The 13,347-nt window shown below is 65.2% G+C and overlaps 1 protein-coding gene across 1 annotated transcript in view; it reads right to left on the minus strand.

Annotated features, from left to right (window-relative positions):
* The window catches only part of LOC129502440 (maestro heat-like repeat family member 5), a 69,473-nt gene that overhangs the window by 6,137 nt on the left and 49,989 nt on the right, over window positions 1-13,347 (minus strand). Inside the window, exons 23-27 of the mRNA XM_055314044.1 lie at window positions 9,989-10,148; window positions 8,808-8,941; window positions 2,090-2,302; window positions 1,640-1,754; window positions 750-893 (exon numbers count right to left, since the gene is read on the minus strand). Coding sequence (XP_055170019.1) covers window positions 750-893; window positions 1,640-1,754; window positions 2,090-2,302; window positions 8,808-8,941; window positions 9,989-10,148 — 766 coding nt within the window. The remainder of the gene's footprint in view (window positions 1-749; window positions 894-1,639; window positions 1,755-2,089; window positions 2,303-8,807; window positions 8,942-9,988; window positions 10,149-13,347) is intronic.

Here is a 13,347-nt window from a genome sequence, read left to right on the forward strand (position 1 = left end):
TGGCAGCCACTGGCCCGGCCGGTCCACGAGCCACGGAGGAAAGACCGCAGCCCGCGACAGCGGACGGCTGGAGGTGCCCCCTGTGCCGCACTCGCATGGTCTCCGCCCCGCACGTGTAACCCCTCCCACGGTACAGAGACGGGCACTGAGTTAGGCCCAAGGCTGAAGAAACTTGCTAGTGCGGGGTGAGGCCGGGAGGGACCCGGGTGCTCCACCACTGGGGGTGCCCTCGGATCCCACAGCGGGGCGACGGCAGGCATGCCAGGGCTGAGCTGGGGGCCCCAGTGGGGTGCCCAGGTGCCCAGGGCAGTGTCGCGGGCCTTTTCTCCTGCCTGTTTGCTGATGCCCCCAGCTGTTCACCATGGGAGGGGGCTGCTACAGTGAGGTGGGGCGGGAAGGGGATGGGAGGACCCTCCCCCGAGATTCTCAGGGCAAGTTCCCCTCTGGCAGCTGTGGGTGCCGTCTGGTGGCCCCCTGGAGGCCGGCAATAGCGCTCAGTGTCTCCTGGGTGCGGAGGAGACGACATCGGGGGGATAGACACTCAGCCCCTCCCATGACCCTGCCGAGGGGCCATCACCAAGCCCATTCTACCAATGAGGACACTGAGGCCCAGGGAGGGGGTCATGTGTCCCCAGCTATGCTGCCGGAAGCGGCGGAGCCAGGGCTCCAACCAGGAGACCCCTCCGGACCCCCCGCACCCAGCTGCTCTGGAGGGCGTATGCCAGTGGCGATGTCCCTCGGGCCCTTACCTTCTCTGGGTGGAAGAGGATGTTTCCCAGGCCCTGCAGGCTCAACACGCGGACCTCGGGGCTGGGGTCCCTGAGGCTTCGGGCCAGTACAATCAGGGCAGCCTGCCTGGGGAGCACCTCCAGCAGGGTGGGACTGTAGAGGAACTGGGGCAGCCCCCGAGGGCAGGCGGGTCAGGCCTGGCACCTTCCTGTAGGGGCCTCCATGTGCGTCCGGGAGCAGGGCTCCAGGGCCAGGTCTGGCAGGGGCTTGGGGGGGGCGGGCAGGTGATCAGCACCCTCTGGGTGTCTAGGTTAGTGAGTATTTGAAACCCCCTCCAAGCTGGGTCAACTCTTCCATGTATAGCTGGGGAAACTGAGGCCAGAGGGGGAAAGGGCCTGGCCCGATGTCACATAGCGAGGCTAGGGTCAGGGGACAGCACTAGCCTGGCTGAGGGGGCACCTGGGGACAGAGCCCCGTGGACAGTGGCTCAGATGTTCCTGCTGCTGGGGGTGGGGAGTGGCACGGGGCTCGATGTCTGTCATGGAGATGCCACACGGCCCCCACGCCTCGCCCTGAGCCCCGACATGGCCCCGCACCTCTCTGGGTCTAACCGGTGCCCCCTTGGCCTCCCGGTCCCAGGGATGACCTGAGCCCAGTTCTGCCGACTGACCAGCCCTGTAGGGGTCGGGCTGGGAGGTGAGGGGAGAGACAGGTTCACCCCGGGCACAGGCCGACCGGGGCCTGAGAAGTGGGGGGCCCCAGGAGCCCCAGACCGTGCACCGCCCTGGAGCCAGATGCGGGAAGGAGGGGGTGTGAGGTGGGCCTCGGTCCAGGCAAGGTCCTGGTGGGGGCACTGAGGCAGCTGGAGGAGGTGGCGGCTGTGTCGCAGGCCCCCCGCCCGGGCCCCTACCTCAGTGAGGATGAGGATGGCCACCTTCCGCTCCCGTGCCTCCTTGCTCTGCAGATTGGGCAGCAGCTGGCTGGTCACGGCCTTGATCTGCTTGCAGTGGTTTTGCACCATGGCCCTGGGGCGAGGGGGAGGCCCAGCCGGGGCTGAGGGGCCAGAGGTGGGCGGGCACCCCTTCTTTGTCCCTCTGCCCCCCTGGCCGCCCTTGGGGCTCGGACCTGGGCTGGTGCATGGGAAGCAGAGCAGCAGGCCCCTGGGCAGCCCGGGCCGGGTGGACCCTGTAGGCTCCTGGTGGGCGAGCGTGTGACGGGCACAGGGGGCACCGCCCTCCATACCTCACATGTGGAGGTCCCTGGGCTGTGCACCCAGGCGGGCCCTGGGGGGCACTGGGGTCAGTACGCCCAGCTTCCTGGACAGGTGGTGGCCTGGGTCAGGCCCCGGCCCCATGCCTACCTGGTGAGGAGACTCACGCCCTGTGGGTAGGTGTCGAGGGTGGAGAAGAGCTTCCAGGCGCCCTGCAGCTCCAGGTGAGCGAAGTCCTGCCAGTGGCCCGTGGTGGACAGCAGGCTTTTCAGTGCTTCCAGGGACGTGCTGCAGTGGGATGGGGGGGTCACTGGCCAGCCCTGCCCTGGGGAGGGTGCCTGCTGCCCTGGGATTGGGGGGTCACTGGCCAGCCCTGCCCCGGGGAGGGTGCCCCCTGCCCTGGGATTGGGGGGTCACTGGCCAGCCCTGCCCCGGGGAGGGTGCCCCCTGCCCTGGAATCAGGGGGTCACTGGCCAGCCCTGCCCTGGGGAGGGTGCCCGCTGCCCTGGGATTGGGGGGTCACTGGCCAGCCCTGCTACGGGGAGGGTGCCCACTGCCCCGGGTGGAAGGGTACATTCTGGCTCTAGCCTTGGCTCAGGGCCCCCGCAGCCCCGAGGCCTCCCTGGGGGTGAGGCCTGGCATGGGTGGGAGCTGTGCTGGGTGAGAGGACGGAGTCCATTCAGACCCCAGGCCTAGGCTCTAGGGTCGGTTGCTGGGGCAGGAGCCCAGGGGCCTGCCCCTTTAGAGTGGAGGGCAGCTGTGGCAGCTGTGTGCATGGGAGTGTGAGAAGGGCTTGGAGCCCCTCAGGGGACACCCGGACGCGTCCGTGGCTGGCTTTCCAAGGCTGCAGCTCCGGGGCTGGGGCTGGGGCCAGAGGGAGCTTCGGAGGTCAGTGGGCACCCACGGCATGGGGTACGGAGGGTCCAGGCTGAGCCCTGGGGGGTGGTGCCGTTAGACGTGGGGAGCGAGGAGGAGAGCTGGGGAGCACGGAGCCAAGAAGCCCGGAGCAGTGTCCAGTTGCCCCTCCGGACACTCCTCTGCCTTCAGGGGACACAGGTTCCACAGGGCACATGCGCGTGAGCAAGAAAGGACGCCAGACATGGAGCCCGGCGCTATCGCATGCTTGGCAGCTGCCAGGTGGGGCACGGGCCCGGTCCCCGTCCCAGCCTGGCTTCCAACGGCCCCAGGGCTGCCCTCCGCACTGCAGGCTGGCCTCGGGGAGCGGGCCCAGGAAGAGCAGGGCGGCCCCGCGCGGTGGCCTGTGTCCCCACCCCAGCCACCCTGTGCCCCATCCCTTGAGGTCCGGCCCCGCGTCACCCGTCGAATCGCCCTGGGTGTGTGAGCAAAGCCCCCAGCGTGAGGCGTCAGCCAAGCATGGTTCTGAGCCAAACGCAGTGTCAAGGGATGGAGTCCCACTTGGCCGGAGGCCCCGGTGGCATCAGCGCAAATGCCAGCTGGCTTGTCGTGTCACCCCCAGATGTGCCACTGAAGAGCAACGATCTCGGCCAGAGTGACAACAGCTTCAAGAGAAGGGGACCTCCCTTCAGGAGAAGGGGCAGAGTAGCGCTTCGTCCCTTCTGGTGCGACTCTGGGAAGGTTCGGGTCCCCCGGGGTTCAGCGTGCCTGGGATCGGGGCTCTGGGGAGACGGTGTTTGGCCGACGTGGGCGTTCCCGGGGGATCAGCGGCCCCTGCAGGGCCCTGAAATCTGGAACCACCTGCAGCCCGGGACGCCCGGCCGTGCACAGGCACACGTGTGGCCTGACACCACGCAGCCCCAGACCCCCCGGACGCGGAGGCCCTTGAGTGTGAGCCCGGCCATGCAGGTTCCGAGGCCGTGACCCCTCAGCCTCACCTCAGCACCGCCCGTCTCCCCCTGCACGTCCCTCTGCTGCCTTTTTTTTTTTTTTTTAAGATTTTGCCCACTTATTCACGGGAGACAGAGACACAGGCAGAGGGAGAAGTGGGCTTCCTCGATCCCAGGACCCCAGGGTCACGCCCCAGGCCCAAGGCAGAGGCTCAGCCACTGAGCCCCCGCGGGCCCCTGCTAACGGACTGTGGCAGCACGCACGCGGCGTCACGTTCCCCATCCTACCCATTCCAGCGTGTACAGTTTGGCAGAACCAAGTGCATCTCACATCCGGCCCTGGAAGACTGTCCCCGGTCAACACCACGCCCCTCCCCCGGCCCCTGGCGCCACCATCGGGCTCCGTCCGCGTGCTCGTGGCGGCCCAGAGTCCTCCGAGGAGCAGAGCCTCGTGCCGCGTGGGCTCCCGGGTCGGGCCGTTCTCGTGGGGCATGCGCACGTGAGGACACGGCTCAGCCCTGTCGTGCCAGGGACGGGAGGGCCTCCCGAGTCGCAGCATCATGTGGATGGCCCACGTTTTCCCGATCCCCGCAGCCGTGGACAGACACTGGGGTGGCTTCTGCGTCCTGGCTCCCGGGAAGGGTGCTGCTGTGCACAAGGCGTGCACACCTGTCCTGAGGCTCCTGCCCGGAGGGGGCTGCTGCATCCCACGGTGATCCTGTGTTTGACGTGTTGAGGAGCTGTCGCTGCACCATCCTTCACCCCCGCAGCGGGGGCTGTGTTGGGAGGTGGCCGTCCTCCCACGTGCGAGGGTCTCTCGTGTCGCCAGTGTCTGCCGCCTTGGCTGCAGGTGTGGGTGAGTGGAGGTGAGCGGGGAGGGTGCAGGTGCCGGGAGCCCGCCGTGGGCTCCGAGCTGGGCGTCTTGGGCAGCATTCGTCTGACCCTCCGATGCCTCGGCCGCCGTCCACTGCCGTCCCCAGTAACACCAGGAGGAAACGAGGCCCCGGCTTCTCTTTTCGGCTAAGAGTCCAAATGCCCTTTCGGGAGTCTCCGGGTCACATGGGAGCCGCAGGAGGGCCACCCTGGGTCTCCCCCACCGGGACACTGTCCACTCTGGCCACCCATCCCCAGTGCCCATCAGACCCTGCCACTTGCTCTGCACAGAGCCCTCCGTGGCTCCCCAGTGTCCCGGTGTGCAGCTGACTTCGAGGCCTCCTTCCTCTCCCCTCCGTCCTGTCCCCTCCTCCAGGCAGGGAGCTCAGCCATCACTCAGGTCTCGGTTCCGAGCTGTGTCCTCGGGGACCGCATGACAGGTGGCACGCTCTGGGTCATCCTCTGTGGAGGCGGTGACTCTCTTCCCTTGGGGTCCTCTCCGCGGTGTCACTTGTCCATCTGTCCATCTGTCACTGGGCTGCCATTGACCCCATCTGCCTTTCTCCGGGGCTCTGAGCTCCCAGGCAGAGGGACCCATCTCCGGTGACCAGTGTGGTCTGGGACCTGGCGAGCGCCTGTGGAAGTGTAAGTGCCAACAGTGGAGCACACGGTGGCTCCTAGCAAATGATGATGAAGATGACCGTCCGCCAGTCCTCCTCCTTCTCTTCCTCCACGAGCTGGAGGGAACACGGAGCAGGGCCAGGTGAGCCAGGAGAAGACGCTAGGTCAGGGCGGGGCTGCGGGGGTCCCCAGAGTGGAAAGAGTGGATGGGCTGGGATAGTGCCACGTGGGCCCCTCCCTGCGGGTCCCGGGGACCCTGAGACCACGACGTGCCAACGGGGCAGATGGACAATTGGGGCTGGGGTCATGCAGTCGAACCCTTCACCTTAACCAAGGCCCAGGGGAGCGTCGGCCCCTTGTCCAGGACAGAGGCTGCCCAGTCCACCGCCCCTCCCAGCCGTGTGGGCAGGGACCAGCCCATCACACGGAGTGCTCATGGGGGAGGCTAGGACGAGGGCTTAGATCACATACCCAGGCCCGGATAGCATAGCATTACTGATGGCTTCTTAGTTCCTCCTCAACTGCCAAAATCCAGGACTGTGAACCATGTTTTAAATTTAAATTAAAAAAATTTAATTTAATAAATTTAAAAGATTAAAAATTTTAATTTAATTTAATAAATTTAAATTAAAAAAACTTTAAACTTAAAGCTTTACGTTAATTTTCATTTATTTATTTTTAAAGCTTTAAGTTTAAAAGACAAGTAATGTCTCCTTCTTTATTCAGGAGGAGATGAGAAGCAAAAAGGAAGCACCAGGCTCTGCTGGAAACTGACTTTCGAGGTGAGCTTCCCGGCAGCCAGGGCCAAAAGGACAACGTGTTGGTCGTACTTGTAAGTGGTCCAAGAGAATGTCTTTGAAATAAGGAGCAATCAGATGCCCCGTGAGAATGGAACGGAGTCAACGCACGATGGAGACATGAAAGGAGCGCCCCCCGCCGTGTGGGGCGGGGTGGACGTTGGCTGGAGGAGGACCCAGCTGAGAACTGACCGAAGCAGTTACAGTGTCTAAAGAAAGGGGCTTTGGTCGTCAGAGATGCAAAGGAAATGAAGGGTTGGCAGTGCTTTTGCAGTCCCGCCGGGGGGAGGCTGCCGTGCCCACACCCCCACTTGCTGGTCCCAGAGGCCAGCCCAGCTCTGCAGGGTGCCAGGGACCTCAGCGCCCTAGGAGTAGCCTGAGCCTGTCCCGAGGCCCACTGGGCTGCCACCCGGCGCCCTGCACCACCCCACGCGGCGGGGCACCTGCAAGCCAGGCGTCCTCTCAGCAGTGGGCGCCCAGATCCCCTCCTTGGCCGCGTCTCCCTTGATGGTATCCCAGCTGCCCGGCATCAGAGCCTGGACGGCAGCGACCCACCTGGGTGACAAGGCCCTCTGAGGCCCTGGGAGCGGCTGCTCACCCCCCGCCACCCCCGGCTGTCTGCGGGCATCGCTGCTGGTCGGCCTGTCCTTCCTGTGGGCCCCTTTGGGTTCCTCTCCAGGCAAGGTGGGGGCCAGGAGCTCCACACGCCCCTGTGGCCCAGGCGATCGGCTCAGGGGTGAGCATGTGATCTCAGACAGGCCAGTCAGAGCCAGTGGACTACCCCTGGGACCACCCTGTCCTCCCTGGAGGGAACTCACGGGAGAGAGGCCAGGCAGCCGAGCTGGGGGCGGGAGGGGCAGCTGCTGCTTAAGCGGCCCCAGCCAGCCTGCCTGAGGGGGCTGCCCAGGAGTCCTGGGGGGCCAGGTGGACAGCCTCGCTTCTGGGGGAGCCCCAGGGGGCCGGGGGTCACCCCCACTCTCTGGGGGAGCTCCAGGGGGAGGGGAGGACACTCCTGCTCTCTGGGGCAGCCCTTTCTGCAGGGTGCTGATAACAGTTGCTAGGTGGTGCTGGCCTTTGGAGGGGAACAGCAGAATGGGAGCAGGACCCCTATTTTAGAGAAGGTGTTTGGAGAGACTTGCAGTAGGTGAGGAAACCGGGGAAGAGCAATCCAGGAAGAGGGAGCAGGAAGTACAAAGGCCCTGAGGCAGGAGCAGACAGTGTGGGTGAGGGGTGTGTGGCAGGAAATGAGGTCCTGGGGGCAATGGGGAGCCAGAGGGAGAGGGGTCTCTGGGCCACTGAAAGGATCTGGCTCTTTCTCAATTAAGTGGGGAGGGGCAGGGGGGCTTGAGGCTGTGGACACGTTTTGAAGAGGGGAGCTGGGCTGCAGGGGGAGGGTGGGTGAGCAGGGTGGGGTGAGGGGGGCAGGGCAGGAGAGCAGGGGGGAGGGGGGCAGGGGCAGGAGAGCAGGGGGCTGGCCTGAGCAGGCAGGGGGCAGGGCAGGAGAGTCGGGCTGGCTGGGCCGGTGGAGCCGCCTCCCTGCTCCCTCCTGGCCGTCGCCGTCCCACGTACGTTCTGGGAGGAGAACGTTTTATTAGCTTATTAGGGAAGATTCATGCATTTTGCATGGTTGATCTGAATAAAAAAGGAACTGTAGCGCACATTCGAATTCAGAAGCAATATGAGAAGAGGGGACATTTTTTCCAGGGACATGCTCGGGGAGAGCTGTTCAAAGTGACAAATTGCGCAAAGCACATCATAATACAAACAAGTGAACAGTCACCCCGCGGCTTTCAAAGAGCAGCTTGTTGGCTTTCCCAGGACGTGCCCGGTGAGGGAGGGCCAGGCAGGCCGCCTCGGGGCGGAGGGCAGGGGTGCGGGGTGCGAGCGTACCGGGTCGGGGCAGTGGCCAGGGGCCCGGGGGCCTCCGCGGGGCCGTTCCCGGCTCGAGCCCAGCCGCGGGCATGCTGCGTCTCCCGGGGAACCCTCTGACCCTGAGCCTCGGTGTCCTTAGGCGTACGGTGGGCAAGACAACGTCCCTCTCACAGAATTCCTGTGAGGACCACAGTTGGGAGGACGCAGTGCTGGTGTGGGCGGGTGGCAGTACTGTCCTGTGGGGTCCCCACATGCCAGCAGGCTCTGGGTATCTGTGCTGCCAAGTGGCTGGGGTAGTCCAGAAACGGCCCTGTGCCTGCCCTGTCCCCTCCGTGCTGCCTGCTGCACTGGCCATGGTGGTGTTCGGGGCTGAACCGCATCCCCCGAAAGTTATACCCGAATCCTAACGCCCGACATATGGACGTGACCTTATTTGGAAATGGTCTTTGCGGCTGGACTGGAGTTAGGATGAGGCCAGTAGGGGGGCCCTAGTCCAGCACGACCCGAGTCCTTGGAGGAAAGGGAAACTGGGACAGAGACACGCAGGGGAGCTCATCAGGGGAGGAGGGGGGCGAGGGGGGGAGCTCGTCTGCAGGCCAGGGAGCACAGAGACCATAGGGTGTGCCAGGAGGGGAGGAGGCCGGGGGTCCCTCCTGCGTAGGCTCCAGAGGGAGCAAGGCCCGCCTCCCTGAGCCACCTGCCCCTGCCGCGGAGCATCCTCGGCCTTACCTGTGTGGGCTGGGCATGGCCTCTGGGGCCTCGTGGCCAGGCTGTGGCTCCGGGGGTGAGCGTGGCTCCTGGGGTGGGTGCGGCTCCTGGGGCAGGTGCGGCTCCTGGGGCAGGTGCAGCTCCCGGGGCAGGTGTGGCTCCTGGGGCAGGTACGGTTCCTGGGGCAGGTGCGGCTCCCGGGGCAGGTGCAGCTCCAGGGTGTAGTGCAGCTGGGTGAGCAGGGCCAGGAGGAGCTGCGGGAAGGCCTCCTGCACGGCCTTCTTGAACTCCCGCGCAAACTGCAGCTCATGCAGCATGTTCATGGCCTGTGGGGGGCAGGGGCACGGCTGACCTGTCTGTCCCTCCCGCCCCAGCCTCCAGGACCGCGGCCCTATCTCTGGGTGTCCCTCCGGCCCCCTCCCTGTGCCCTCTGACCTGGCACGTCCTGGACGCCTCCACCACGGCCCCCTCCCAGGCTGCCACCCCTGAGTCCCGCCCCTGCTCTGCGGCCCTGGAGGATTGGCCGGGTGGGCCTCTACCCCTGTTGGCACAGCTGGGGGACAAGTGGCCCCGGAAGGCAGAGCTACCGGACAGCGGCCCCGAGGCGCCCTGTGCCCCTCGGAGCATTCGGTGCAGAATGTTCTTGGGGTGTGGCGGCACACAGTGGAGGCCCCCTGCTGACCCCATGCTGCTGTATGGTTTCTGAGAGGAAGGGCCTGCATCAGCCTGGGGCTGGGGGCGTCTGGGAGGAGCGGGGGCCGGACACACAGAGGGCACTCGGCCTCTGCATCCACATTCCGCCATCACACAGCCGTGTTCAGGCTGCAGGGTGTCTGGGGGGCCTCGGATGGGGAGGGGCCGTGGGGATCTCTGGGCTGCTGCGTGGGGGGTGGCTTTTTGGGTGGGGGGTGTCTCAGCCTGGAAAAACACGGGGTCGGGCCACTGCAGCGGCCTCATCACTGTCCACCAAGGGCAGGTGTGGCCAGCTCAGGAAGTGAGCCCCCTGTTCCCGCGGCCCCGTGAGGAGGGAAGCTGGCTTGGGGGGCTCCTCCAGGAGCATGGGGCTGCAGGAGGCAGCGTCTCAGATGCCTCCCAGATCTACAACCCCAGACCCCAAATGTGGACGGAGGGCCCCACCATTGTCCCCACAGCCGTCCTCTGCCTGAACCTGCCTTCCAAAGGCCCTGTGCTCCGAGGCCACCCACGGGGAGTTGCACCTCCTGGGTGCGTGCAGGACAGGGTGGCTTCCACAGTCCGGGCCCGGGGCCGCCCCTCCCTGAGGACAGCGGTGGCCAGAAGGGCCATGCACACGTGAAGCCAGCCCCCACTCGGTGTTAGCGGGGGCGGCGTCGGGGGTCGTGGCAGAGACTCACAGCGAGCGAGCGCGGGCAGGGCTTGTCCTTGGGCTGGGGGCCGCCATCTCGGGGCCCGGGGGGCAGGGGCCGCTCCTGCAGCCAGGTCAGCAGCACGGCCAGTACCTGGCGACTCACGGGCTGCTCGGCCCCCAGGGCCCTCCACAAGCGGAAGGCGTGGCTGTGGGCAAAGAGGAGTCGTGAGGGGGCCGCAGGGGCCTGGGGAGGGGGATGGGTCCTGCGTGGGACCCTGGCCGCGGGGGGCCTGTGGGTGAGGGTGGGCGGCGGGGACCCGGGGGACACCAGTAGACGGCGGGCCAGCCTCCCTGCTCCGTGCTCCGGGGGCCCCTGCTTCCAGGGTCCGTCCTGCAGGCTCCCTGCACCCCAGCGACAGACCCTGACTCCATCACCCAGTGACTCCAAGGTTCTTACGGGACAAGTCCAGCTGAGCCCTGCCCTCTGCCCTCTGCCCTCCCGTTCTGCCTTGGGCCTCCACGGGGCTGTCGCCCCTGTGCTTAGAGCACCCCTCCACACCTGGCCTGTGCCCGCTCTGCACACCTGCCTGGAGGCCCGCCCTGGCTGCCTTCTCCTAGCCTGGGTTTGCTGGGGTCCAGCTCCCTGGTCCACCCGGGTCGGGGGTGGGGTGGCGTCCACCTGTATGTGCAGACAGTCTCCTCGTGCTCCTTTTGCAGGTGGGGAAACTGAGGAATGATCGGGCCCTCCCCTGACCGGGCTGGAGGCCAGGTGTGGTCTGGGTGTGTTCTGGGGCCTTCCCACCTGGTCCACGGGCATGGGCCTGGGGGTCCTGGGGGCTCCCGAGGTGTCAGTGACCCTGACGGCCCTGTTTCCTGTGCTAGGTGGTTGTCGGGCCCCAGTGCTGGGTGCAAGGGGCTGGAGGGCAGGGGTGCCCCTGGAGGGGCGGGGGGGGCCACAATGGGGACCTGGATAAGCCCCTACCCCTGCTCCAGCAAGGACCCTGGGCCGGGTGGGCACAACAGCTCCGAGGACTCTGACATCGTTGTCACAAGGACCCAGGCACCAGTCCCTGCTCTGCGGGACTGGGGGTGTCTCTGGGGTGGGGCCTGCCTCGGGAGGCTTAGGTGACCTGCTTCTGCAGGAGCAGGGGTGCCCAGCATGCACCGTCACATGCAGGCAGTGAGCTTGGGGACAGAGCAGTGACAGGACTGGTAAAGTCCTTGCCTGCGTGGGAGTGACCCCTACCGCCCCACAGCCAGCAAACAGGGTGCGTCAGACTAAGTGTATCGGGTGGAGGAGGGGTGGGGTGGGAGGGGGACAGCAGGAGGGCGCATCTGGCTGTGGTCAGGTTTTCAGGGACGGCTGGGAGGCTGCACCCGGAAGGGATGGCAGCCAAGACCCGAGGGCGTGAGGGGGAGCCACGCTGCCCTGGGGCTGGGGGGAAACTTCTGGCCCAGCACAGAGCTGATCTTGGTGTGCCTGGGGCCGGCAGGGTGGCAGCCTGGTCGGGGTGGAGAGACTGGGTCTGGGAGAGGAGGACCATGAGATGGCGGGGCCAGGTGCTGACCTTGACACCACTGGGAAGGTGTCGCCTGGACTTTGAATGGGGTCTTCCAAGGGTCGGCAGCAGAGGAGGGATGTGGTCCGACTGATTTCTAAAGCCTCCACGCCGCCGCTGGGAGGGATGGGGGCGCCGGGAAACAGCCAGGGACTCCACGTGTGCTGGCCATGTCCTGACTTGGGGGGGTGCAGGGCTGGAGGGGATGGGGTGGGGGTGGCCAGATGAGGTGCAGGGTTCCTGGAGGAGGGGCCTGGGTGTGGACAGGGGAGTCAAGGTGGCCCCTAGGGCTTTGGGCTGATGGCATCATCGTGGGGAAGCCCACCAAGAGGACAGTTTCAGGGGAAGGCCAGCGAGGGTGGGGTGTCCAGGGGGGTCCAGTGTGGGATGCCTCCTGGATGTCCAGGTGCGGTTGTCGGGCGGGGCTGAGCATTCAGGAGGCGTCTGCTTGGGGACACTTAAAGCCCCAAGGAATGGAAGCGGCCACCAGGAGGGTGGGTGTAGCTGAAGGGAGCTCTGGGGACCGAGCCCCATGGCCCTGTGCTGAGAGATGCGGAGACAGGAGGGACCAGCGAGGAGGCCGAGCTGGAGCCAGGTGGTGGGAGGAGAGCCGGGCGGGCTTGGGCTTCTGGGAGCCAAGTGAAGAAGGTGTTCCCGGGGGAGACAGTGGTTGCCACAAAAAGACAGAGGAACCCAAAACGTGTATTGCCGAGGACTAGAAGCCAGCCCGAAAGCCTACACACTGCACGGCTCCAAGTCCATGACCTTTTGGAAATGGCAAAACCACGGAGACGGTAAAAGGCTACCAGGGGTTGGGGGGACGGAAGGTTTTTCCGGCAGCGACGCTACCCTGCTGGACACGCGATAGTGGCCCAACGTCACTGCACATTGTCCAGGCCCACGGGATGAACAGCGCCAGGAGCGAGCCCTGCTGGGTGTGGGGCCTCAGTTAATGACGATGCACCAGTATGGGCCCGCCGCCCCACGCAGGGTGTGAGCAGAGGAGGAAAGCGGCCGGGACGGGGCATGCTCTGCCTAAGTCCTCTATAAATATCAAACTGCTCCAAAAGCAAAAACTTATTAATTTAAACATCAACAACAATGAAAAAGGGCTGGGAAGAACCACGTGACGCAGTCCCAAGGAAGTGAAGCTGGTGCTGCTGGATTTGTACTACGACAGATGACCTGCATCTATAAATTTGTGTTAACATCAGGAAGTCAGGAAACAAGTCTCCAAAGACTACAGGCACCACCACCACGCTCTTCAGTGAAATTGTAAAAACTACAAGAACATGTTTTTAGGAATACGTTTAGCCACGAAAAAGAAGGGAAAGGGATGACGAGCGTTGGGTGGGTGGGTGGGGGTGGGCTGGGGGCCGGGACTGGTGGTCCTCCCCGCTGTCCCTGTCCTTCGCTGGAGGTCATGACCCGGATCCTAGCCTTCGTGCAGGTGGCGGCCTCGCCAGTGTGCATTCGATCACTGGAATGAATGAGTGCCGTAAGAGCCAAACTAAGGCAGGCCACGCATGCAGTGATGATGGACAGCTTGACACGCCAAGGCTCATGCCCACGCCGCTGGCGTGCAGCTGAGTCGTCGTCAAAAGGTAAAAGAGAAACACGGGGAAAAAGGAAAGAAAACTTGGCAAGCTGAGCATAAGGTCACGTAGGAATGTGAAATGCCACACTCGGAGGGCAGCCGAGGCAGCGTTGGGGAAGGAGGAGCGGGAAAGCCCTTCTGTATCTGGTGCGGAGAAGCTGTAGGATGTCACAGGAATTGGGACCTTGAGTGTCAGCACGGGGACAGGCCAGCGACAGACCGCGGCCTGCGGGTGCTCGGCTGGGAGGG

Source organism: Nyctereutes procyonoides, unplaced genomic scaffold (genome assembly GCF_905146905.1).
Source record: "Nyctereutes procyonoides isolate TBG_1078 unplaced genomic scaffold, NYPRO_anot_genome, whole genome shotgun sequence".
In the NCBI taxonomy this organism is placed as follows: Eukaryota; Metazoa; Chordata; class Mammalia; order Carnivora; family Canidae; genus Nyctereutes; species Nyctereutes procyonoides.